The 24,995-nt window shown below is 42.0% G+C and overlaps 1 protein-coding gene across 3 annotated transcripts in view; it reads left to right on the forward strand.

Moving 5' to 3' along the window:
* The window catches only part of rnf111 (ring finger protein 111), a 149,114-nt gene that overhangs the window by 120,384 nt on the left and 3,735 nt on the right, over positions 1 to 24,995 (forward strand). For 2 of the 3 annotated variants that reach the window (XM_070858372.1, XM_070858373.1), the window contains exons 5-10: positions 413 to 586; positions 4,274 to 4,584; positions 6,262 to 6,508; positions 12,853 to 13,177; positions 14,782 to 14,907; positions 15,727 to 15,859. In XM_070858372.1, the coding sequence (XP_070714473.1) occupies positions 413 to 586; positions 4,274 to 4,584; positions 6,262 to 6,508; positions 12,853 to 13,177; positions 14,782 to 14,907; positions 15,727 to 15,859 (1,316 nt within the window). The remainder of the gene's footprint in view (positions 1 to 412; positions 587 to 4,273; positions 4,585 to 6,261; positions 6,509 to 12,852; positions 13,178 to 14,781; positions 14,908 to 15,726; positions 15,860 to 24,995) is intronic. The other variant, XM_070858374.1, reaches the window with a different exon arrangement.

Consider the following 24,995-nt stretch of genomic DNA (forward strand, 5'->3'; position numbering starts at 1 on the left):
CTTCAATTGCATAGTAGCGTTTATGAAGCAGATACAGGGCAACATTGTAGCTTCTATATGGTATCTTGGTATAATCAGCTTTGACTAATTGTTTCGAAATATAATTGGGATGTGGAGCTTCAAATCTTCCATATCACTGGGGTTCATGGGTAAAATGTTGGCTTTAAGCCCCCATTCCAGTTAGTCTCCCAACTCTCCAGACATCGAGTTCTCTCCATTGTTATTTATCAGATAGTTAACTGGAATGCACTACTGCCACAAGGTGCTGCATCTATTAGCCTGGTTTTTAAAAAAAACAGTTGCAAGCATCCAGTTAAGACTGGGATTCTCCCATTTTCTCAACCATGCCTCCATTTTTTAAATGCAAGAACCTATAAGAGAGTTTTATTTTATCTATTTGCTTTGATCACAGAACCCACAGTGGTGCCAACTACCTCTGCTGCTAGATCACAACCAGTCAGTCATGTACCTACCTCAGGCCAGATCTTATGTACGACTCCAGGTCCTCCTTCTACCCAGCCTGCCTCTGTGACAGAGTCTTCAGGAGTTCCTACAACCATTGGTACAGCAGGTCCTCCAACAGTGGGTATGTCCAGAAGTTTGTTCATCCCAATCATTCTTTGCTACCCAAGGCTACTTTAACACAGAAATCCCTTCGAGTTAAATTACAGTACTTTCTGATCTATTTATTTGATTAATTGGTAAGCCAATGAGCAGTACAGTTTTTTGGTGAGCTTGTAGCCAGGATTCCTTGCTTGTGGGGTGAAGAGGGACTTGTTCTCTGAATAGCTTAAACACTTTTTTCTGTATACATCTCCCTAAAGTCACGAATGAAATAGAGGAGGGAAAAATGACAAAGGGAAAATGTGAGGGCCAAACTTCCTCCAAGGTTCCCCCCTACCCGAGCTCTGAACTCGTAGCTTTCTCCAGTGTCTCTCCTCATGACGACACCACACTCATCTTGTTCATGAAACTCTCTTCCTGCTCCCTTGACCCTATTCCCACCAGACTGCTGATTACGCAACTTCCTGCTCTGGCTCCCATGTTAGCTGACATGGTTAACAATTCTCTCTCCTCAGGTACTGTTCCCCTCTCCCTCAAATCTGCCGTCCGCACTCCTCTCCTCAAAAAAAAACAACCCTTGACCCCCTCTGTCCTTGCAAACTACCACTCCATCTCCAATCTCCTTTTCCTCTTCAAAATCCTTGAACGTGTTGTCGCCTCCCAAATCCATGCCCATTTTTCCCGGAACTCTTTGTTTGAATACCTCCAATCAGGTTTCCGCCCCTGCCACAGTACTGAAACGGCTCTCATCAAAGTCACCAACTACATCCTTTGTGACTGTGACGAAGGTAAACTATCCCTCCTCGTTCTTCTTGACTTGTCTGCAGCCTTTGACACGACTGACCACTTCCTCCTCCTCCAATGCCTTGCCGCTGTCATTCAGCTGGGTAGGACTGCACTCGCCTGGTTCCATTCTTATCTATCTAATTGTAGCCAGAGAATTACCTGCAATATCTTCTCTTCGCACTCCCGCATCGTTACCCCTGGTGTCCTCCCAAGGATCTATCCTTGGCCCCCTCCTATTTCTCATCTACATGCTGCCCCTTGGCGATGTCATCTGAAAACACAGCGTCAGTTTCCACATGTACACTAACAACACCCATCTCAACCCCTCCACGGTCTCTAAATTGTCAGACTGCCTGTTCGACATCCAGTACTGCAGAAATTTTCTTCAGTTAAATATTGGGAAGGCCAAAGCCATTGTTTTTAGTCCCCACCACAAACTTCGTTCCCTAGCTACTAACTTCATCCCTCTCCCTAACATCTGTCTGAGGCTGAACCAGACGATTCGCAACCTTGGTGTCATATTTGACCCCGGAGTGAAAGTTGGAAAAATGACCCGACTCCAAATCGTCCATTTTTACTCCGATGGAATGGGGGCGGGCAGTCAACCCATTGCCGGGAGGTGGGTTGGCAATTTAAATATCATAATGAGGCCTGAAGCCTCTGCTTTAACCCATTCAGGTTTTACTGCAGGTGGCTGGGGATCCCGGGGCTCGGGATTGCCACTGGCTGCAACGAGGTGAGCACAGCCTTGGGGAGCAATCCTTGTGGGCAGGGAGGCGTAGCAGTGCTCCGCAGCATACGGGTAAACCCGGAACTCCAGATTTCCGCCATCTACCGGGTCCCCCTGCACCATGTGGGTGGGAAACGGGAAAATCGCGGTCAATGTGCCTTTCTCTGGTTTCAGGATGCCACCTGCCATCCAAATTATGGCCTATTGCTATACCATTTGCTTGCAGACATCTCTACTCTTGGTAACAAAGTAGACAAAACTCCAACTAAGTTAAAATAGAAGAAATAGGCGGTACGGGAGCAAATTGGTTATGTTACTGGACTCGTAATCCAGAGGCCTGGACTAATGATCCAGACACAGGAGTTCAAATCCCACCACGGCAGCTGGGAAATTTAAATTTAATTAAATAAATCTGGAATTTTAAAAAGCTAGTGTCAATAATGGTGACAACATGAAACTACTGGATTGTAGTAAAAGCCCATCTGGTTGACTAATGTCCTTTAGGGAAGGAAATCTGCTGTCCTTACCCGGTCTGGCCTACATGTGACTCCAGACCCATGAGGTTGACTCTTAACTGCCCTCTGAAATGGCCTAGCGAGCCACTCAGTTGTATTCAAGAAGGTGGCTCACCACCACCCTCTCGAGGGCAATTAGAGATGGGCAATAAATGCTGGCCTTGTCGGTGATGTCCACATCCCGTGAATGAATTTTGAAAAGAAATAGGTCTTTTGGCCCAGGAAAAGTATGAGCCAGTTGAGATTCAAATCCCCCAGACCCTGTCTCTTTTTTCAGTCATAGCTCCATTCTAAGGCATTCAAATGATTTTCCACACATCCCATTTCCTTTTTCCTGACTAGCCACAAGACAATTCACTGCAGCACCTCCCTCTGTACCCCCCACCACCCGATCATCACCACTACCACCAATTACTCAACTCTAAAGGTCATGGAGGTAGCCTGTTACATTCTACAGACAAGTGGGAATTTTCTATGGATATTAGAATAAGAGAGAGACATATTTGTAGTACATTGTACACCCAAACAGTGTAGTGGCTGTAATTGATAAAAAGAGAATAACTTACACTTTTATAGAACCTTTCATATAAAACATCTAAAGACACTTTACAAGGGAGTCAGGGGACTTGAAGAGGAAAATAACTTGGGGGAAATGGCTGAAGAGGTAGTCTTTGAGGAAACTTTTAAGATAGGCAGGGCAAATGGGTTCAGAAGAGTAAGAGTGCAAAGAAATGGTGCCTGAAGGATTTGCTACTTATGGTGAAATGGATGGAGGATGCAGGGACAATAGCAACAAGAGGATGCGCATTGAAGCAGATGGTTGGAGAAAATTACTGATTGAGAGTGGCCCGAGTCTGTGAGGGCGGGGAGGGGGATCTGAAGAGTAGGATATTTAAGTAAAGTGCAGGGGGACAGAAAGCCAATTGTATATCAATAAAGCGTTCAGCTCGTGGGTGAGATTACCAAAATGGCTTACTCTTGAGTCTGCAGGGACAGTGGGTGGGGCATTATACTACTGTAGTGCTATACTATAGAAGACAGTTACATTTGTTTTTTTCAACTATACTGCCTATGTATCTCTTACTGTAACATGTTGTAAATGTTCATAGAAAAATCTGTGCAATGCTCTGCGATCACCTGGGTAAATAGTGTTTTATGATTCCCAATCCGTGTAGACTAAACTCTTGGTTTGATTCCTCATCCACTATGGGTTAATCTAAGCTACCTCACTTTCTTGCTAAAGACCCCTGCTTGAAGCAAAAATATGTAGAAATATTGGAATACAAAGTAATTAGACATGACAAATTTTAAAAGTTGTAGTAAAGACATTTTTATCATTAATTGACCGTTTTTTTTAGCATGTTCTTTTACCTCGATGAATTCTGAGATGGTGCTCTTTAATGTAAATGACCCAGCGACCTGATGGCCCAACATTTTCATGAGCCTTGCAAGCTGCTGTCCAGTTAACTCGGTTTACCCCCCTTTTTAATAGTAGTAACTCTTGATGTCCAGTCATGATTTGGATTAGTGGCAGAAATAAAACTAAATAATGGCCGATGATGCCGAGATGTCATGGATCTCCATTTGAGCACTGCTGTAGGAACCATTTTTATAATGTAAAAGTGAGAGATTTTCCAGACAAAAGTTTGATTTTTTTTTGTTGTTACTTTCCTCAAAGATGATGTTCGGAGAGTTGGGTCAAGTGCAGTGCCAGAAGCTGGTCCTGGGGCAATGCCAAGGCTCCCATCCTGCTGCCCTCAGCATTCACCATGTGGAGGATCTTTGCAAGGACACAACTCATTGGGACACCCTCATCCAAGCTGTCTTCAGCAACACAACCACCAGTTTCAGCACCATCCTGGTGTCCACTCTGCAGTGCCACCATCAATGCCTTCGTTTCCTGAATCGAACTGTCCTTTGGAGAGACCTGCTGTTGTGCCAGCACCTTGTGGAGCTAATGCAAATGCAGGTGGCCAATATCACGATCAGGTTTGTATTCTTCTATCACTTAAAGAATTGGGGAGGGGAAAAAATAGTGAATATCTGAGCTGCTAAATAGTATCAACATTATTCTGATGCCATAAGAATACAATATATCATGCATGTCGTTTAGTAATGGAGTTGAATAAATAATTGAGTTCTATACATTCTGTTTAGATGTGCAGCCATTTCCTACAGGAAAAACTCCAGAATGTTTGATCAAAAACTGAGTATTAAGGTGGCAAATGTCTAAACTTGCTTTGTTGAGGAAAGACTGGAGGAGGCTCAAGTGGAGCCTAAATGCCGGCATGGACTGTTGGGCCGAATATCCTATGTAATCCTATGATCCATACGTTTGCAGCAACTTAGTTATTTTCAACTAGAATTTTAGTATTTAATTAGCGAAGCACATTATTCTGTTCTAAATTCAGCCAATTTTAAGCTCCTTATCACATCCATATGTAATTATCCAAATAATTCTGGTGTTGGATAATACATTCATTTTGAAAAACAAAGGCTTATTTTACGATTATAATTGCAATATTTAAAATTAAAACCCTAATTTGACACATGTTTATACTTTTGCACATTCCTAGCAGTTGCATCAACACACATTCCCACAAGAAGTAAAGAGGATGCAGCAAAGGCTGGAAGAATCAAAAAAAACAAAATGAGACCCTGAGGTGTATGACAAAACTAGGGCTAATAATGTGAATTACAGTGGAATATAGAAAATGCAAAAAAGATTAGAACGGTTAATGGGATATGAAGATAAATTGGTTGGTAACAAAAGGAAATAGTAAAGAATTTTATGGACATAAGAAGTGAAAGAATCGTCAAAGAAAGGCTGGGGCCAATTAGAGACAAAAATAGGAAAGAAGTAGTACTGAAATAGTTGGTGGAACTAAAAGTGAGAAAGGCAGCAGCCCTCATGGCATGCATTCTAGAATATTGAGAATCATGTTCACAATCTTTTAATACTCTTGCATTTGGAAGTTGTCCCAGAGGACAGGCGATTACTAATATGACAACTCTGTTCAAAATGGGAGAAAGAGATAAACTGGGTAACCATAAGATCAGTCAACTTAAAAATGGTAATAAATAAGCTATAATATGGAATCAAATTAATACTCAATTCAAACAATATGGGTTTATTAACAATAGCCAGCCTGAACTTGCAGAAAGGTAAGGCATGTTTGACAAATTTAAAGAAGTATTTGAGAAAAAAGGGACTAAAAGCTAACATTTTCACTCTTGTGATATGGTCTCCTAATTCAATAGTGACTCAGGATTCAGCTATGTCTTTTGATATAAAGTGGTGTTTTTTGCTTTTGAGATGTATGTAATTAGTTTGCTGAACCAGTGCAATTTAAACTGATGCTTATACAGTGCTTTGCATTTATGCAATTGAAATATTTAATAATGCACATATGAGCAGTTTTCCAAATCAAAGATAAACTGCTCAAATTTTAACTTGGTATCTGTTAATCGTTTTTAGTTTCACCATGAATTTGGAAATGGATTATAGTCACTTATTGCTATTCCGCCATACCTGAAATCATTCTATGAATGACTGAAAATGAACACACATAACCAATGAAATTATGGACAATATGCTATATAATTTAACCCTTCTGCAATGATTTACGTATTACTTTCAATTGTACTTTTTTTTTTTAAAAACAGACGCTACCTGTTGATTTAAGCAGTGGTGCTGTTAGGAGCCATGGAAGCGGGAGTTTCCATGGTCCTTCTGCTTTTGATCCCTGCTGTCCTGGATCTTCCTCGCGTACTGCAGCCTACGGAGCGCAAGCAACTGCTGGAACAAGCCAGCCAGTAGTTGTCGAGGGATATAGTCCTGGGATGGTAGGACAGGCTCAAGGTCAACCACAGCCATCACTCGCTTCCTGCCGGCATTATATGCACCCTACCTGTAAGCATTACTTTTCAGATTTTTGTCGTACCATCTTGCTGTTTGTGGTTATGGCACTAAAGTTGCCATCTGGCATAACCACCTAATGTTCTATCAGAAAAATAGATTTTCATCCATAAATGTAATAGTAATATTGATTGTACATTTAATGTGAATTTACCATTCCTGGAACTGTGATAGTTTAGATGAGGATGTTGTAAATATTTTTAGTTACGAATTTCACATTTGATTCAATATGCTCTACTCTTTTTTTTTCCCTCCTCTGCAACTTGTTACACATTGAGCTGTTAAGTTGTGCTGTGAGGGAAAATTGGAAGCCAAGTCGATCTGCATCACTATTGCATACTTCCCAGCAGCTGCATTGTAAGACACCCAAGAACAGGAAGCTTGGCTGCCTTCGGGGTTGGGAAACAGTGTGCAGATTTTTTAGATTGAATTCCTGATGTTTACAGTATCTGAGTCCAGTACAGACATTGTAAATATCTGCATTTAGTTCAATAAATTCAATTCATTTAGAGTGTCTCCATCTATATAAAAAAATTATATTGCCTTTACCAAATCTTTTAAATGGCTGCCCATCAACGGAACCAACTTTACATGGTGCAGATTTTTTGGACTAATAGTTCAGATGCTTCATTATAAATTCTTACTAAGCCAAAGGGCTACTGGATCAAGGCTGAATGTAAATCCAATCGGAACACTCCATGGCTAGCCACAGAAGCATTTTTGTTTTTAAAAATCATGGAATGAAAAGTCCCGTGAATGACCTGCTGTAATACTTTCTTTACTCCTAGTAATCCATCCACTGATATAAATCTCTATTTCTCCTTGTGATTTATGGTGAAGATGTTGATCAGTACCTAGGCTGATATTTGAGGAAGGGCCTCTTGGCCATAGTACCATAGAAAGTGATCAGCACTTATGGAACTATACTCAAACTTCAACCACAGCCTTCGAGAGAGGAGAGAAAATTATGGGAGCTATAGTGGTAGGGGATTCTATTGTAAGGGGAATAGATAGACGTTTCTGCGGCCGCAATCGAAACTCCTGGATAGTATGTTGCCTCCCTGGTGCAAGGGTCAAGGATGTCTCGGAGCGGTTGCAGGATATTTTGAAAGGGGAGGGTGAACAGCCAGTTGTCGTGGTGCATATAGGTACCAACGATACAGGTAAAAAACGGGATGAGGTCCTACAAGCTGAATTTAGGGAGCTTGGAGTTAAATTAAAAAGTAGGACCTCAAAGGTAGTAATCTCAGGATTGCTACCAGTGCCACGTGCTAGTCAGAGTAGGAATCGCAGGATAGCTGAGAGGAATACGTGGCTTGAGGAGTGGTGCAGCAGGGAGGGATTCAAATTCCTGGGACATTGGAACCAGTTCTGGGGGAGGTGGGACCAGTACAAACCGGACAGTCTGCACCTGGGCAGAACCGGAACCAATGTCCGAAGGGGAGTGTTTGCTAGTGCTGTTGGGGAGGGGTTAAACTAATATGGTAGGGGGATGGGAACCTATGCAGGGAGACAGAGGGAAGTAGAATGGGGGCAGAAGCAAAAGATAGAAAGAAGAAAAGTAAAAGTGGAGGGCAGAGAAACCCAAGGCAAAAATCAAAAAGGGCCACATTGCAGCAAAATTCTAAAAGGGCAAAGTGTGTTTTTAAAAAAAAAAACAACAAGCCTGAAGGCTCTGTGCCTCAATGCAAGGAGTATTCATAATAAGGTGGACAAATTAACTGCACAGACAGCAATTAATGAATATGATATAATTGGCATCACGGAGACATGGTTCCAGGGTGACCAAGGCTGGGAACTCAACATCCAGGAGTATTCAACATTCAGGAAGGATAGACAGAAAGGAAAAGGAGGTGGGGTCGCGTTGCTGGTTAAAGAGGAAATTAACACAATGGTAAGGAAGGACATTAGCTTGGATGATGTGGAATCTGTATGGGTGGAGCTGCGGAATACCAAAAGGCAGAAAACACTAGTGGGAGTTGTGTACAGAGCACCAAACAGTAGTAGTGAGGGTTGGGGACACCACCAAACAAGAAATTAGGGGTGCATGCAATAAAGGTACAGCAGTTATCATGGGCGACTTTAATCTACATATAGATTGGGCTAACCAAACTGGTAGCAATACGGTGGAGGAGGATTTCCTGGAGTGTATTAGGGGTGGTTTTCTGGACCAATATGTCGAGGAACCAATTAGAGGGCTGGCCATCCTAGACTGGGTGATGCGTAATGAGAAAGGACTAATTAGCAATCTTGTTGTGCGATGGAAGAGTGACCATAATATGGTAGAATTCTTTATTAAGATGGAGAGTGACACAGTTAATTCAGAGACTAGGGTCCTGAACTTGAGGAAAGGTAATTTCGATGAAATGAGGCGTGAATTGGCTAGAATAGACTGGAAAATAATACTTAACGGGTTGATGGTGGATAGGCAATGGCAAACATTTAAAGATCACATGGATAAACTTCAACAATTGTACATCCCTATCTGGAGTAAAAAATAAAACGGGGAAGGTGGCTCAACCGTGGCTAACAAGGGAAATTAAGGATAGTGTTAAATCCAAGGAAGGGGCATATAAATTGGCCAGAAAAAGCAGCAAACCTGAGGACTGGTAGAAATTTAGAATTCAGCAGAGGAAGACAAAGGGTTTAATTAGGAGGGGGAAAATAGAGTATGCGAGGAAGCTTGCCGGGAACATAAAAACTGACTGCAAAAACTTCTATAGATATGTGAAGAGAAAAAAAATTAGTAAAGACAAACGTAGGTCCCTTGCAGTCAGATTCAGGTGAATTTATAATGGGGAACAAAGAAATGGCAGATCAGTTGAACAAATACTTTGGTTCTGTCTTCACGAAGGAAGACACAAATAACCTTCCGGAAGTACTAAAGGACTGAGGGTCTAGTGAGAAGGAGGAACTGAAGGTTATCCTTTTTCGGCAGGAAATTGTGTTGGAGAAATTGATGGGATTGAAAGCCGATAAATCCATGGGGGCTGATAGACTGCATCCCAGAGTACTTGAGGAAGTGGCCCTAGAAATAGTGGATGCATTGGTGATCATTTTCCAACAGTCTATCGACTCTGGATCAGTTCCTATGGACTGGAGGGTAGCTAATGTAACACCACTTTTTAAAAAAGGAGGGAGAGAGAAAACGGGTAATTATAGACCGGTTAGCCTGACATCAATGGTGGGGAAAATGTTGGAATCAATTGTTAAAGATGAAATAACAGCGCAATTGGAAAGCAGTGACAGGATCGGTCCAAGTCAACATGGATTTATGAAAGGGAAATCGTGCTTGACAAATCTTCTGGAATTTTTTGAGGATGTAACTAGTAGAGTGGACAAGGGAGAACCAGTGGATGTGGTGTATTTGGACTTTCAAAAGACTTTTGACAAGGTCCCACACAAGAGATTGGTGTGAAAAATTGAAGTACATGGTATTGGGGGTAATGTACCGACGTGGATAGAGAACTGGTTGGCAGACAGGGAGCAGAAAGTCGGGATAAATGGGTCCTTTTCAGAATGGCAGGCAGTAACTAGTGGGGTGCCGCAGGGCTCAGTGCTGGGACCCCAGCTATTTACGATATACGTTAATGATTTGGATGAAGGAATTGAGTGTAATATCTCCAAGTTTGCAGATGACACTAAACTGGGTGGCGGTGTGAGCTGTGAGGAGGATGTTAAGAGGCTGCAGGGTGACTTGGACAGGTTAGGTGAGTGGGCAAATGCATGGCAGATGCAGTATAATGTGGATAAATGTGGGATTATCCACTTTTTAGGGGCAAAACACGAAGGCAGAATATTATCTGAATGGCAGCAGATTAGGAAAAGGGGAGGTGCAACGAGACCTGGGTGTCATGGTAAATCAGTCATTGAAAGTTGGCATGCAGGTACAGCAGGCGGTGAAGAAGGCAAATGGTATGTTGGCCTTCATAGCTAGGGGATTTGAGTAAAGGAGCAGAGATGTCTTACTGCAGTTGTACAGAGCCTTGGTGAGACCTCACCTGGTATATTGTGTTCAGTTTTGGTCTCCTAATCTGAGGAAGGACGTTCTTGCTCTTGAGGGAGTTCAGCGAAGGTTCACCAGACTGATTCCCGGGATGGCTGGACTGACATATGAGGAGAGACTGGATCGACTGGGCCTTTATTCACTGGAGTTTAGAAGGATGAGAGGGGATCTCATAGAAACATATAAAATTCTGATGGGACTGGACAGGTTAGATGCAGTAAGACCTCCCTGCTCCTTTACTCAAATCCCCTAGCTATGAAGGCCAACATACCATTTGCCTGCTGTACCTGCATGATGTTGAAGTCCAGAACCAGGGCTCAATCTAAGGATAAGGGTAAGCCATTTAGGACTGAGATGAGGAGAAACTTCTTCACTCAGAGAGTTGTTAACCTGTGGAATTCCCTACCACAGAGTGTTGTTGAAGCCAGTTAGTTAGATATATTTAAGAGGAAGTTAGATATGGCCGTTACGGCTAAAGGGTTCAAGGGGTATGGAGAGAAAGCAGGAAAGGGGTACTTGAGGTGAATGATCAGCCACGATCTTATTGAATGGTGGTGCAGGCGCGAAGTGCCGAATGGCCTACTCCTGCACCTATTTTCTATGTTTCTATGGCGTAGGGGTGGAATTGTGTACTTGTTGTTCAAATATGTTCTACAATTGGCCTAAAAATTGACTTAAGGAAAATGTTAACTAAATATGAATTGCCTCTTCATCCGTTTCCCTGCCCCCACCCTTCATCTTTCTGATTATATTACTGCAAAGGAAACATTCTGGAATGTTTGATTTAAAAACTGAGATTAAGATGGTAAATGTCTAAATTTGCGTTCATTAATAAATTTGTTACAACTTGGTTCTTTACAATTAGAATTTTTAGTCAGCTTAAGTGCATTTTTCAATTCTATTCAGTCAATTTTAAGCGACTTAAAACATCTACAAGTAGTCATTCAAATTCGTCTGGTGTTCGGGCAATAAACTAGTTTTGAGAGGCAACCCTTTTAAGAAAGTGTTTGATTGTCAGTGCTTATGAGCTGGTGGTTGTAGGCAACATGGGTGATGGTTAATCTGGTTACAAACCTATCTTCTTCACTATTACTGCCTTTTAAGAGTTGCACCTGATACTGCCGAGATTTTTCAATTCTGCTGCAGAATAGATTGGTTTTTTTCTTGTTTTCTCTTCCTTAGCAAGGAGAAGCAGTTCTTTCTCCACTTAGCATCTCTCCACAACAGCATGGCAAAAATTGGAAGCTCTGCACCTGCAGGATTGCAGGCTTAAAATCCTTTGCCACAACACTGTGTCAAGTGACTTTGCTCGTACCAGTGCGAATATAGAAAAGCAAAATCTACACTGTTAGATTGTTTCTATTTAATAATAGAGGTTCGAGTTACAGTGTTTGAATCTGGGACCTTTAGTTGCTGCCACTTGTGGAACTCTCATCTTCCACTGTATGCAGAGAAATTAAAGCTTAGTGATGAATTAGCTGATCTCAGTCAAATCTGTGGGGACACCATAATTAGCTATAGTGTCCCTTATGTTTCTGCTTTTGACTACTGTCCAGTGACCCAGAATATGTGCTTTATGGAATTCTGGTGAGGATGAAGAAGGGACTAAGTGATGCCATGGGTTAGACACTGGTCTTACACTTCTGGGACCTGCGTTTGAAACCAGCTAGAAGAGTCCATGCAAAATAACGTTGTGCAATCTCATTCGAGTTCCTAGTGGTTGTGAACCTACAGCACAAAATTGTCCCTTATGTAGCATTGAGGCAGTCTTGCTCAGAGAAGCCACAGAATGGTTTCTGTAAGAAATTGAAACATTGTCACACTGGTGCATTTCAGGTGGATGCCCATCTGTGTTGACTAGTGGGAGCTTTACTCTGCATCTGGCTGTGCTATACCGGAGTTTGTTTGAGGCTGACATTGGGTGCCTGAAATAGGAGGAGTTCCATTCCCCAGCATGAACATCCCTTACCCTGATCAGCACAAAAAGATGTGGTTCAAATCTGACTTGTCTGTGATGCATTCCACGGTTGACTAGTCTGTGAACACACATTCTCTAGGCTAATACATGATAAATGGCCAAATGAATGGTAAGATACGAGAGAATTGCCAACATCCATGGAACCAACTTCTTTGAGAGGGGGGTTAATGAGAAAATTGTGGAAGATTGAGGCAGGAAATAATACTCTTATATGGATTTTTAAAATCTTAGTTCGCGTGTATTAGTTACATTAATTTTTTTTTTCCCTGTGAAGTTTTTGATATTCCACGTTTTTCAAAGATGTATGCTTCAGGTTAACTTCAAATTCTGATTTTATTTACTGTTTCCTTCCAGATGCCCCATTGCCAAGACCACTGCACCACCAAGCTACCACATGCCCACATGCGCATGGAAATCCTCCCCCTCCACCGCAGCCCCCTCCCCAACCAGAGTATGCTATTCCACACCCAGTGCATCCTTTCCACCCACAGATTCCCTCACATCCGTCAACCCACAATGTACCACCAGCACCTCCACCACCTCCACATCATCTTCCTGCGACAGCAGCAACAATGCCACACCATATCCCTGCTCCTCCACCTTCCTCTCAAAGACTGCACCATCATGAAATGCTTCAGAGAATGGAGGCACAGCGAAGAAGAATGATGCAGCATCCAACGTAAGTCAAATGTTTGTCACCGCTCTGCTGTGGTACCAATAATTTTTTACTGTACTGGTATCAGCATAATTGGATGGTTACTTTAAGTAACAGGGACTTGTAAATTTCTATACGTTCATTGGAAAATTAAAAGTTGGATTATCTCGGTTTCATACTTGTGATCTTTCTAAAATCTACATATACGCAGTTAATGTTGCCACTTGTGTCGTCTCCCAGTTTGTATCTTTCAAAGGTTTTCACTATTTTTTGTATGCCTTTCTGATCTCTGCAGTTTTGAATGAAACAGTATCAGTCCGTGAGTTGTTACTTTGAGACCATTAGTTCAAAACATAGACATTTGACAGTAGCTATGATAAAATTGATCATTTTTTATCTCCCCTGAACTCTCGCTGACTGAATGTCCTGCTGGTGATGTCCCCGTTGGAAAATCTAACCAAACACATTTTCCAGCATCCCAAATGAGTTAATGGCACAACATTATATGTCCATCAATTACTGGCAACACATCACTGGACATTGGGAACATCTGTATACAATAGGGCTGCAGCATTGCTAAATGATGCGTAACATATCAAAAAATTTCAATGGTCACAACAGCAACTTAAATTGATGGAAGGACAATTGATGAAGACTTCCAAAATTGATAAATTTCAGCACTATTCTCAGAGGCACCATTCTGTGAGGTTGCCTGCGTCTGCAGCAGCAACAGCCATTTCCTGGCCTCCCCCACCTCAATGGTGAGCTGGAAGCATGGCCAACAATACCCCAGCAGCACCGTGCCCTTTTGGCTGCGTGGAGCTCCAGCCCAGCCGAATCACCGGCTTTTAAATGAGAAAAACCACGCATGTGTGCAGTATTTTGAAGGGGCAGCGCACCCAAAACAAAAATTAAAGGGAACATTGCCCAGCAGCCTGCTAAAATGATGTCAATTAATCTGATAACAGAAAATTCACTCGGCACAGTGCCGACTGTACTATGGGAAAATGGAAAAGCCCATCCCACCAAACTTGTGCTACCGAGGATAAATCTGAGTTATAGTGTTTTGATGTCCAGCGTAAAACCTGGCAGGTGGTGACTCTGTTGCTGTTTAAACTTTTAGGTAAAGCTCACAGAGACATCAAAAAAGCTAATTTGGTTATGGGTAGAAACTGGTTAGTTTAATAAACGTACATAAAAAGCTTTTAAGTTCGCAGGCATTCCATGGTTATACTATTTCTTTGAAAAAGGCTGGAATCTTTAATCCATGATGTAAATGCATGAAAGGACATCCTCTCCCGCGAAATATCATCCAATTCAGTAACTGAATGTTACCTTCAATTTAAAGTCCCATGATGCCAAAACTGAAAATTTAGGCAACATGATTTATGTTATTGGCAACGAATTTAAAAGATCAAATTTGCCTGGCTGCTGATTTTTGATTAATAACATAAAATATTCACATACCCCTTTTAATCCTGCAGAAAGCAAAATGTTACATAGTCCTAATTTTGAAGTTTATAGTGTGTAGCCGCTGCTGGTTGTCTGGTAATTTAGCTGACCTGTATAATTTGAGTTATTGCGGAATCATTTTGAATGTATTAACTATTGTATTGTTTCTTCTCCAGTCGAGCACATGAGCGACCTCCACCACATCCACATCGTATGCATCCTAACTATGGCCACGGGCATCATATTCATGTTCCTCAGACAATGTCCTCACATCCTCGACAACCACCAGAGAGGCCAACCTGGTCAGTGGAGAATCTTCCTGTTTAATTTGTGCCTGAAACCATTTTATGCTCTAGTTTCTGAGCTGCACAGGGTAGCAGAGCCCAAGGTTTTATTCCTATGCTATGGTGTGATTTCATTGTTAACTTATTGAAGGGCATCTATTCTGTGATGTCAATAAAAGTTTAGAGTGAATTTAGAAATTAGTGAATAATGATAATGTGATTGAATTCGCTAAACATCTTCAGAGATGAAAACAAGGGCCTCATCCCAAAATGTTAACCTGGGTTTTCAACTGCTAACGGCCTACTGCCTATTACCAACCTTTTCTGTTTGTACTGTAAATATCTTCTCTGCTGGCTGTAGCATCTGACGCATAGTAACATTGAATACACTCCTGAATCTTATTGCCCCATTGAAATAAAGTTTTGGACTTTAATGAATATAAAGTAATTTCATGGTCAAAGAAATGTTATAAATTATTTATTGGCCATTTTAACAGAAAATGATTTATTCTGCACGTCATTTTGATTTATTAGCTTTGTACAAGGCCTTTGATTTTGGAGTTTACACAGAAAATTGGATCAAATTGCAGATCCCCAAAACACTGGCGAAAGCCCTGGAATCCCATGTAATAGAACCAGAATTTGAGTTACTCGATCACTACAACTAGTGGTCCATATGTGTGGGTTCTTTCTGTTGGTTATTCATTGCTTTTTCTAAATATTATATAACACTTTGTTACTTTGTAGCTATGAATAATTGAGGGGACTAAATATAGTAGTGCAGATTTAACACTGTTGCGTAAAGAATTGATCAACTTTTTTTTTAACCTATTGCAGGGATCTGGGCATTGAACCAGGGGTGACTGCAGCACCATATCCACCAAGTCACCTTCACCCTCACCTGGCTCATTATCACCCGCCTCCCCCTCCTCGACTTCACCATTTCCCAATCGGAGCACTACCGTTCATGGTGAGCAAAAAAAGTGGATAATATTTCATCATAAAATGGTCTGAAATGTGATCAAAAATCATGTTCATGACAATTGCATTTTCAAATGGTCACTTATTCAATACTGGGGTACTTGAAAGATCATTGTCATAAGCTTAAATCCACCTGACTTGATAAAAATCCAGTATAGCAGACTGAGCCTCTGTGTTTCCATATGTAGTTTGCATTGTAAATTATTCGCAAATGGTATTGTCAAAAATGTGGCAGGCTTGCTTTGTTGTATGGCTATGTTGCTATAATCACTCACCACTTTTAATTTAGCGGGGTGGTGGAGAGAGGTGGTGGTGTGCACTGCTGCTTTTACTGCAGGCTTCTGTGCTGAAAAACAGCTATAAAGCCCATTAGCAGACCACAGTAGCAGAAAAACCCCACTCTGTACCAGCTTTAAAAGATAAGTAAACTCTTGTGTGTACTTTCAATATAAAACTCTCCCTAATTTGTACCATAATTTTTTGAAAAATTTAGCAGTCTGTCTCCTATATGTTAGGAGAAGTCATCCATTCGACAAGTTATTTCCTTTTGTGCATAGAACCTTCATTTCACATTTCTGCTTTAACCCCAAATCACTCCAGTGGCTCATGTTGCAATAGTTGCTTGGGAGTACTGATTAAATGCTTCCAGGCTGATCTGAAGAGCTGACTCCCAAATAAATGAACGGAGATGCTGCAAGACATACTTTAACTACTACCTCCACACTGAAACCGATGTCAGTGGAGCACCTGTGAGTGCTAATGGAGACCTGAAAGTGGTTGGTCTCTGTAGGAAATATCTTCATGATTGCGAGAGGATATGTTGTAGTTCATTTTTATTTTTTTATTACAAAATTATGAGTCCTTTGTACTGGCACAGCATTTCCCTTTAGTATCGGAAGGTTATCATCGAATCATAGAATGGTAACAGCACAGAACAAGACCATTTGGCCCATCTAGCCCATGACGGCTCTCTGCAAGAACTCGGCTAGTCCCACTCCCCTGCCCTTTCCCCTTAGCCCTGCAATTTTTTTTCTTTCAGGCACTTATCCAAATCCCTTTTGAAAGTGGTGATTGAGTCTGCCCACCACCACCCTTTCAGGCAGTGCGTTCCAGATCCTAACCACTCGCTGAGTAAAAAAACTTTTTTTCTTATGTTACCTTTTGATTCTTTTGCCAATCGCCTTAAATCTGTGTCTGCTGGTTCTCGACCCTTCTGCCAATGGGAACAGTTTTTCTCTATCTGTCCAGACCCCTATCAAATCTCCTCTCAATCATCTCTGCTCTAAGGAGAACAACTCCAGCTTCTCCAGTCTATCTACTTAACTGAAGTCCCTCATCCCTGGAATAATTCTTGGAAATCTTTTCTGCACCCTCTCTAAGGCCTTCACATCCTTCCTAAAGTGCGGTGCCCAGAATTAGACACGATACTTCAGTTGAGGCCAAACCAGTGGTTTATACAGGTTCATCATAATTTCCACGCTTTTATACTCAATACCTCTATTCATGAAACCCAAGATCCCGTAAACCTTTTTTAACCGCGTTCTCAACCTGCCCTGCCACCCTCAACGATTTGTGCACACATCTAGGTCTCTCTGTTCATACACCTTCTTTAGGATTGTATCCTTTAGCTTATATTTCCTCTCCTCATTCTTTCGACCAAAATGTATCACTTCACACTTTTCTGCGTTAAGTTTCATCTGTCACGTGTCCGTCCATTCCACCAGCCTGGTTGTCTATCACTATCCTCCTCACTGTTCACTATACTTCCAAGTTTTGTGTCATCTGCAAATTTTGAAATTATGCCCTATATATCCACATCCAAGTCATTAATATATATCAAGAAAAGCAGTGGTCTTAGTACCGACCACTGCGTACCTTCCTGCGTACCTACCAGTCTGAAAAGCAACCATTCACCACTACTCTGTTTCCTGTCACTTATTCATGCTGCCACTGTCCCTTTTATTCCATGGGCTTCAACTTTGTCAGCAAGCCTATTATGTGGCACTTTGTCGAACGCCTTTTGGAAATCCATGTACACTACGTCGACTGCATTACCCTCATCAGCCCTCTCTGTTACCTCATCAAAAAACCCAATCAAGTTAGTCAACTACGAATAAAAACAGAAAATGCTGGAAATTTCAGCAGGTCAGGCAGCACCTGTGGCGGGGAAGCAGAGTTAACATTTCGGGTCAATGACCTTTCGTCAGAACTTGTATTAGTTAAACACGATTTGACTTTGAAATCCGTGCTGGCTTTCCTTAATTAATCCACACTTATCCAAGTGACTGTTAATTTTGTCCGATGGCTGTTAATTTTGTCTCTTTCAATACTTCATTGAAAATACTGGATTTTATGCAGAGAAAAAAATCTAATTGGGCAATATTCTGGCTTTGTAGCTCTTGTAATTCTGCTTCAATAAATCCAACAACAACAACAACTTGGATTTATATAGTGCCTTTAGCGTAATAAAATGTCTTGAGACACTTTATAGGAATGTTATCAAACAAAAATTTGACTCCAAACCACATAAAGATGTTAGAACAGGTCAAAGACCTTGGTTTTAATGAGTGTCTTAGAGGAGGAAAGAGAGGCCGAGGGTTTAGGGAGAGAATGCCAGAACTTGGGGCCGAGGGAGCCGAAAATCCGGCCACCAACGGTGGGGTGATGGAAATCGGGGATGCGCAAGAGGCCAGAATTGGAGGAGCTGGGCTATGGAGCTTGAGGAGATTGGAGATCGGGAGGGGCAAGGCCGTGGAGGGATTTGAACACAAGAATCTTAAATCTTAAATGCGAGACGTTGCGGAACAGAAAATCAATGTAGGTCAGCAAGTATGGGGGTGATGAGTGAACAAGATATGGTGGGCGTTAGGATATGGGCAGCAGAGTTTTGTATGAGCTCAAGTTCAAGGAGGGTGCAATGTAGGAGGCTGTCCGGGAGAGCGTTGGAATAGTCGAGTCTCGAGGTAACAAATGAGGTTTCAGAAGCCGATGGGCTGAGGCAGGGGTGGAGACAGGCAATATGACGGTCGTCGGTCTTGGTGATGGAGAGGATACAGGGTCGGGAGCTCGGCTTGGGATGAGGTAGGAAGCTGAGGTTGCGAACAGTCTGGTTCAGCCTCAGTCAGTGGCCAGGGAGGCCTGGTAAACAGATATTCACTAAGTTGTTAGGTGATGAACTGCTGTTCAATGCATCAGTTGTATATTGGGATTCTAACTGAACATTTTATTATTGTATATTTCTATATTAAATACAGATTTCCCAATTGAACTTGAAATGCATATCAGGTCCAGAACTAAATTTCAATCTCAATAGACAAATGGCCTAATTAGGGCTGTTTTTGCAGCCATTAAATGGCAGTGATAATAAGAAAAAGATGATGGTTATCGAATGGTTGCTAAAACTCATAGAAACCTTGAGATAAACTGCACCTTCGAGCTTTTCCCCTTGTGTGCTATTTACCACCTAAAAAGAAGTTAAATATTATCTGAAAATTCTTCTGTTGCTATTAAAGCCTTGTTAATCTTTCAGAAAAAGAAGCTGGTGAAATTAAGGTGACTCGGTAGGAATTCGTTCATCCACTGATCTGGAGTTCATTCAACGTAGAAGCAGCTGAACTCTTTGGCATAGTGTTTGTTCAGAGAAGGCCAGAACTAAGCAAGGAGTTAAATACAATTTTCAACCCAAACTACACAAGCAGATAATGCACACAATTTTCAAAACTTGAAGTGTAGTTCAATCTTTGTTTCTGATTTTAAAACTCAAGATTGATTTCATTCATGGGATACTAAAGCTTTTGTTCCAACACCATTGATCTGTAAATCAGACATTTGAAATCTGGCCACGTCGGTGAAATGAGCTGTAAGGTTTCAGTTTTCTGCTTCATTTCCTATGGTTTCTACTCCCCATAGCTGGATTAACATCCTGGCCATTACTTGACTAATTAAGTGACTTAAGCTGCTTGGGAGCTACAAAATGAATATTATTGCAGGCGAAACAAAAGCAGAAAATGCTGGAAACACACATCAGGTCAGTCAGCTACTGTGGAGAGAACAAACAAGTTAACGTTTTAGATGTTAACCCTCTGTAAAATATGTTTTTAAGAAAGTTCAAAGTGATTAAACATTGAGTATATTTTAAATCTTTTGCCACACTATGCTAAATTTTCACAGGGCAGTGTCACAATTGGAAAGTTATTAATGCAACTTTTCAACTTTATTTAGCAGGACACATCACAAAATTGCCATGACAAATATGGCAAATGTAAACTGCTTAAATTAATATAGCAATTTTAATGTATGAAAACTTCTCTGGGGCCTTAATGATGACGGTAGCATAGTAGTAATGTCACTGGATGAATAATCCAGAGGCCTGGACTAATGATCCAGACACGAGTTCAAATCCCACCACGACAACTAGGGAATTTAAATTCAGTTAATTAAATAAACCTAGTATCGGTAATGGTGACCATAAAATTACCAGATTGTCGTAGGCAGTATTTGATCAAGGAGCCCCAGTAAAACTGAAATCAATGGGAATCAAGGGGAAAATTCTCCACTGGCTGGAGTCATACCTAACACAAAGGAAGATGGTTGTGGTGGTTGGAGGTCAATCATCAGTCTCAGTATATTGCTGCAGTAGTTCCTGAAGGTAGTGTCCTAGGGCCCAAGTTTCCCCAGGAGTTGCTCCTTTTTTTTTGGAGCAACTTGATTTTTCTGGACTATCTTTTTAGTTGCAATTCTGGCCATTTAATTTGCGCCAGTGTAAGTGAGTTAGTTCGTTTTTTTTTAGTTTTTTTTTCAAAAGAGGGTGTACCCAGCCTCTTGCCCCTGTTTTCGGCGTTTGGCCAGCAAATAGTTGCTCCAAACTAACTTTAGCCAGCGTATGTTGTCACTTCTGTCCGCACAGAAAAACCTTACCTAGAGTTAAGGAATTGGCGCAAGTAACTACATTTAAAGCACAACCAAACACCAAACAAAGCACAAAAAGTAATAAGCAATTAATTAACAAATAAAATAGAAGGTACCCTGCCCCGAAAGCACCAAGACCAAAGTAATAAGCAATCAATAAATAAAAAACTAGAAGGAACCCTGTCCCTAAAGCACCAAAATCAATCAGTAAATAACAAATAAAAAAATAGAAGTCCTACCTTAGGGAGTACAACGGGCTGCCGATGAGGGAGCCCATTCGGCCAGGGCTAGGGACGGCGTGCTTCGGGCCCCTCCCACACAGCCTGTTGCACATATTCACAGATTCGGCCTGCCAGGAGCTACTGCACATGCGCACAGACTCTGCCCCCAATCCATTGGGCCACGTTGCACCACAACGGAAGAGAGGCTGGGGAGCGACCAGAATACCGACGTCTTTTATCGGCGCGCTTGGAGGTGGACAAAAACGGCACACCTCGGGTGAGGGCGCCAGTAAAATAGGTTCGGGAAACTGTAACCCCTCCCTAGGCCCAACCGTCTTCAGCTGCTTCATCAATGACCTTCCCTCCATCACAAGATCAGAAGTGGGGATGTTCGCTGATGGCTGCAGTGTTCAGTGCCATTCGCAATTCCTCAGATAATGGAACAGTCCATGCGCACATGCAATAAGACTTGGACGTCATTCAGGCTTAGGCTGATAAGTGGCAAGTAACATTCACGCGGCACATGCGAGAGTCTAACCACTGCCCCTTGACATTCAACGGCATTACCTTCGTCAAATCCCCCACCATCAACATCCTGGAGGTCACCATTGACGAGAAACTTAACTGGACCAGCCGTAAATACTGTGGCAACAAGAGCAGGTCAGAGGCTGGGTATTCTGCGGCGAGTGTCTCTCCTCCTGACTCCCTAAAGCCTTTCCACCGTCTACAAGGCACAAGTCAGGAGTGTGATGAAATACTCTCCACTTGCCTGGATGAGTGCAGCTCCAACAACACTCAAGAAGCTCGACACCATCCAGGACAAAGCAGCCCGCTTGATTGGCACCCCATCCGCCACCTTAAACATTCACTCCCTCCACCACCGGTGTACCGTGGTTGCAGTGTGTATCGTCTAGAAGATGCACTGCAGCAACTCGCCAAGGCTTCTTTGGCAGCGCCACCCAAACCCGCGACCTCAACCATCTAGAAGGACAAGGCCAGCAGGTGCATGGGAACACCACCACCTCCATGTTCAACTCCAAGTCACACACCATCCTGAATTGGCAGTATATCGCCGTTCCTTCATCGTCACTGGGTCAAAATCCTGGAACTCACTCACTAACAGCACTGTGGGAGTACCTTCACGACTTGGTCTGCAGCGGTTCAAGAAGGCGGCTCACCACCATCTTCCCAAGGGTAATTAGGGATGGGAAATAAATGCTGGCCTTGCCAGCAACGCCCACATCCCATGAACGAATAAAAAATAAAAAGGAAGAAAATAGGGCAGGAGAAATTTGAAAGCAGGACAGAGGTAGGACAATAAGAAGTTTTTTTTTGTGAGCCTTTTGAAAGAAATGGGAGAAGTAATGGGATTCAGTGGTTTAGGAAGAGATTTTTAGAAAACATGGGCATATTAACTGAAGGATTAGCTACAACTGGCAGAGTGGAAGCAATGGGGGCCAAGCAGTAAGGCAAACTCTGAGAGACAGAAGGTGCAGATTGGAGAAAATCATTCAAGTATGGAAAGCAAAGGCTGTGGAGAAATTTGAAAATGAGGGCAAAGAGCTTGAAATTGATATGCAAGAGGACTGGGAATCTTAAATCTTGTCAAGAACAGATGGGGCTGCATTGCACAATCTAGTCTGAGAGATGTTGCCAATTGTAACACATTAACAGTGCACACTGGACATAAGACTGATAATACATTACTAGTAAGTTGTTCACAGTCAGTTGGGGAATACAATTTTTTATATACAAGATGTTATGAGCATGCAAACAATGACAGACAGGAAAAGACCCACTGGCCCATCCAGCCTGTCCCACACAATAGTGCATCATAGTCGATACACTCTCCAGCGCACCCAAAAACTAAGTAAGCTCCTGGGAGAGGCAGAAACCCAGATTTAAAAAACCCAGGCCAATTGGAGGGAGTGTGGTGAAAATCTGGGAAATTCCTCTCCAACCTCATCCCCCGAACCCCATATCAATCAAAACTAGTCCAGGAGATCTTTGTGGCCCTGATAATTCTATGCAGTTCCTACCTTTTGTATAAAGTAATTTCCACCTTAGCCAGAAACCGATCTAGCCCTCGCATAAAGAAATTCAGCGCATTGGCGTCCACTGCACAAGCCGGTAGCCTGTTCCAGAGGTCCACTATTCTCTGGGAAAAGAACCACCTCCTTACATCTAACCTAGATCTGGCCTTGTACAACATAAAATTGTAACCCCTGAATCTCCCTAACCTATTTAATTGGAACAAACTGTCAACTCGAACACAATCAATTAGCTTCATAATTTTATAAACTTCAATCAGATCACTCCTAAGCCCCTTTAGCCTATCTTGATAACTAAGATGCTTTAAATTGGTAATTAGTCTAGTGGCCCTCCTGCACTCTTTCCAAAGCCTCAATATCACCCACCATGTGAGGAGACCAAAACTGGACACAGTATTCAAACTGAGGCCTGACCAAGGTCTTGTACAAGGACAAAATAGTATTCATTGTCTTATCGTCCATTCTCCTATAAATGCACCCCAACATAGATAGCTCTAGCTATCACTTCACGGCATTGCTCATGAAAATTTAGAGGCCTATGCATTGGAACATGCAGATCTCTTTCTTTCTCCACCTGCTTTAATGCTTTTCCCTGAAAGGTTTATATATGTTCAGTATTCATCCTGCCCACATGCATAAGACTGCACTTTTCCCAAGTCAAACCAGGAGCCCGATCTTCTTAATACATCACGATCTGCCTGAAGCAGTTGAGAATTGTATACAGTCCTGACACTTCTACAAATGTTCGTATCATCTTCAAACTTGCAGGTCATGCCCCCAATACCTACATCTAAACCATTAATAAAAACAGTAAAGAACAACAGTCCCAACACCGATCCCTGTGGAACACCACTGGTGACTAGTGACAAACATCCAAATCCATCTATAGCTACTTTCTGCTTAAGGTCTTCCAGCCAGTTTTCAATCCAGCTCAATATATTACCACTAATAACAGAGGCTTTGATATTGTAGAGATGCCTCTTGTGTGGTACCTTGTCAAAAGCTTTCTGGAAGTCTAAGTAGACAATGTCTACTGGGTTTCCCTCATCCAATTGGTGACTTCAAAAAATGCAATCAAATTTGTAAGGTACCACCTCATTTTTTTTTTTTTAAAGCTATATTGGATGTCCCGAATATGTCCCCCTCTATCTAAATAATCATATATTGCATCCCGAATGATTCCCTCCAGCATCTTTCCCTATTACTGATGTCACACTAATTTTGATGCATTGAGAGATTACAGATATTTGCTGCACAACATCCACCGACTGGCCAGAAGCTGCAACGATATAATTGTGCGCAACGGTTTACATACAGAATTTCCACTTGAAATATTTACATGGACACTTTCAATGTAAAATGTTGACACAAAAGTATGATCTCGGGAAGTTGGACAGGATTTGCATGCATACACAATGGCCCTGAAGTCGCGGTTGGCGACGTAGCTATGGAGTACGTTGCCAACATCCGAACGAAATCCACACTTATCTCGTGCAAACTCCCCTTCGAAACGTTGCAATACAAACGATGCAGAGTTGTGCGCAGCATGGTGACCCATGGATTCCAGGAGCGCACTGCTGCGCGTGTGGAAACCTGGGATCACGTGGGGCGGTGTGCCTTTCACTTCCTGACTCTTAGCCAATCAGGAGACAAAGGAGATTGCTGATTTGCCCACAACTCATTTTAAATAATTTAGCAGCCAGAAATGCTATTTTATTAATAAATTCCAATCATTGTAAGAGTATTTAACACTCAAACCAAGATTTCAACATTATTAGAATTTGATCAAACATTGAAAAGTCTTGCTACTTTTTTACTGAAGGTGTCATTAAAACCATGAAGCTCGGTTACGATGCTTTTTATACAATGCATGCAGCTGAATTAACATCGGCCCTTTAATTCTGGGTCATGACAACATATACCTATAATTACAGTCTGATAGCCC

The sequence above is a fragment of the Pristiophorus japonicus genome, chromosome 17 (assembly GCF_044704955.1).
Source record: "Pristiophorus japonicus isolate sPriJap1 chromosome 17, sPriJap1.hap1, whole genome shotgun sequence".
In the NCBI taxonomy this organism is placed as follows: Eukaryota; Metazoa; Chordata; class Chondrichthyes; family Pristiophoridae; genus Pristiophorus; species Pristiophorus japonicus.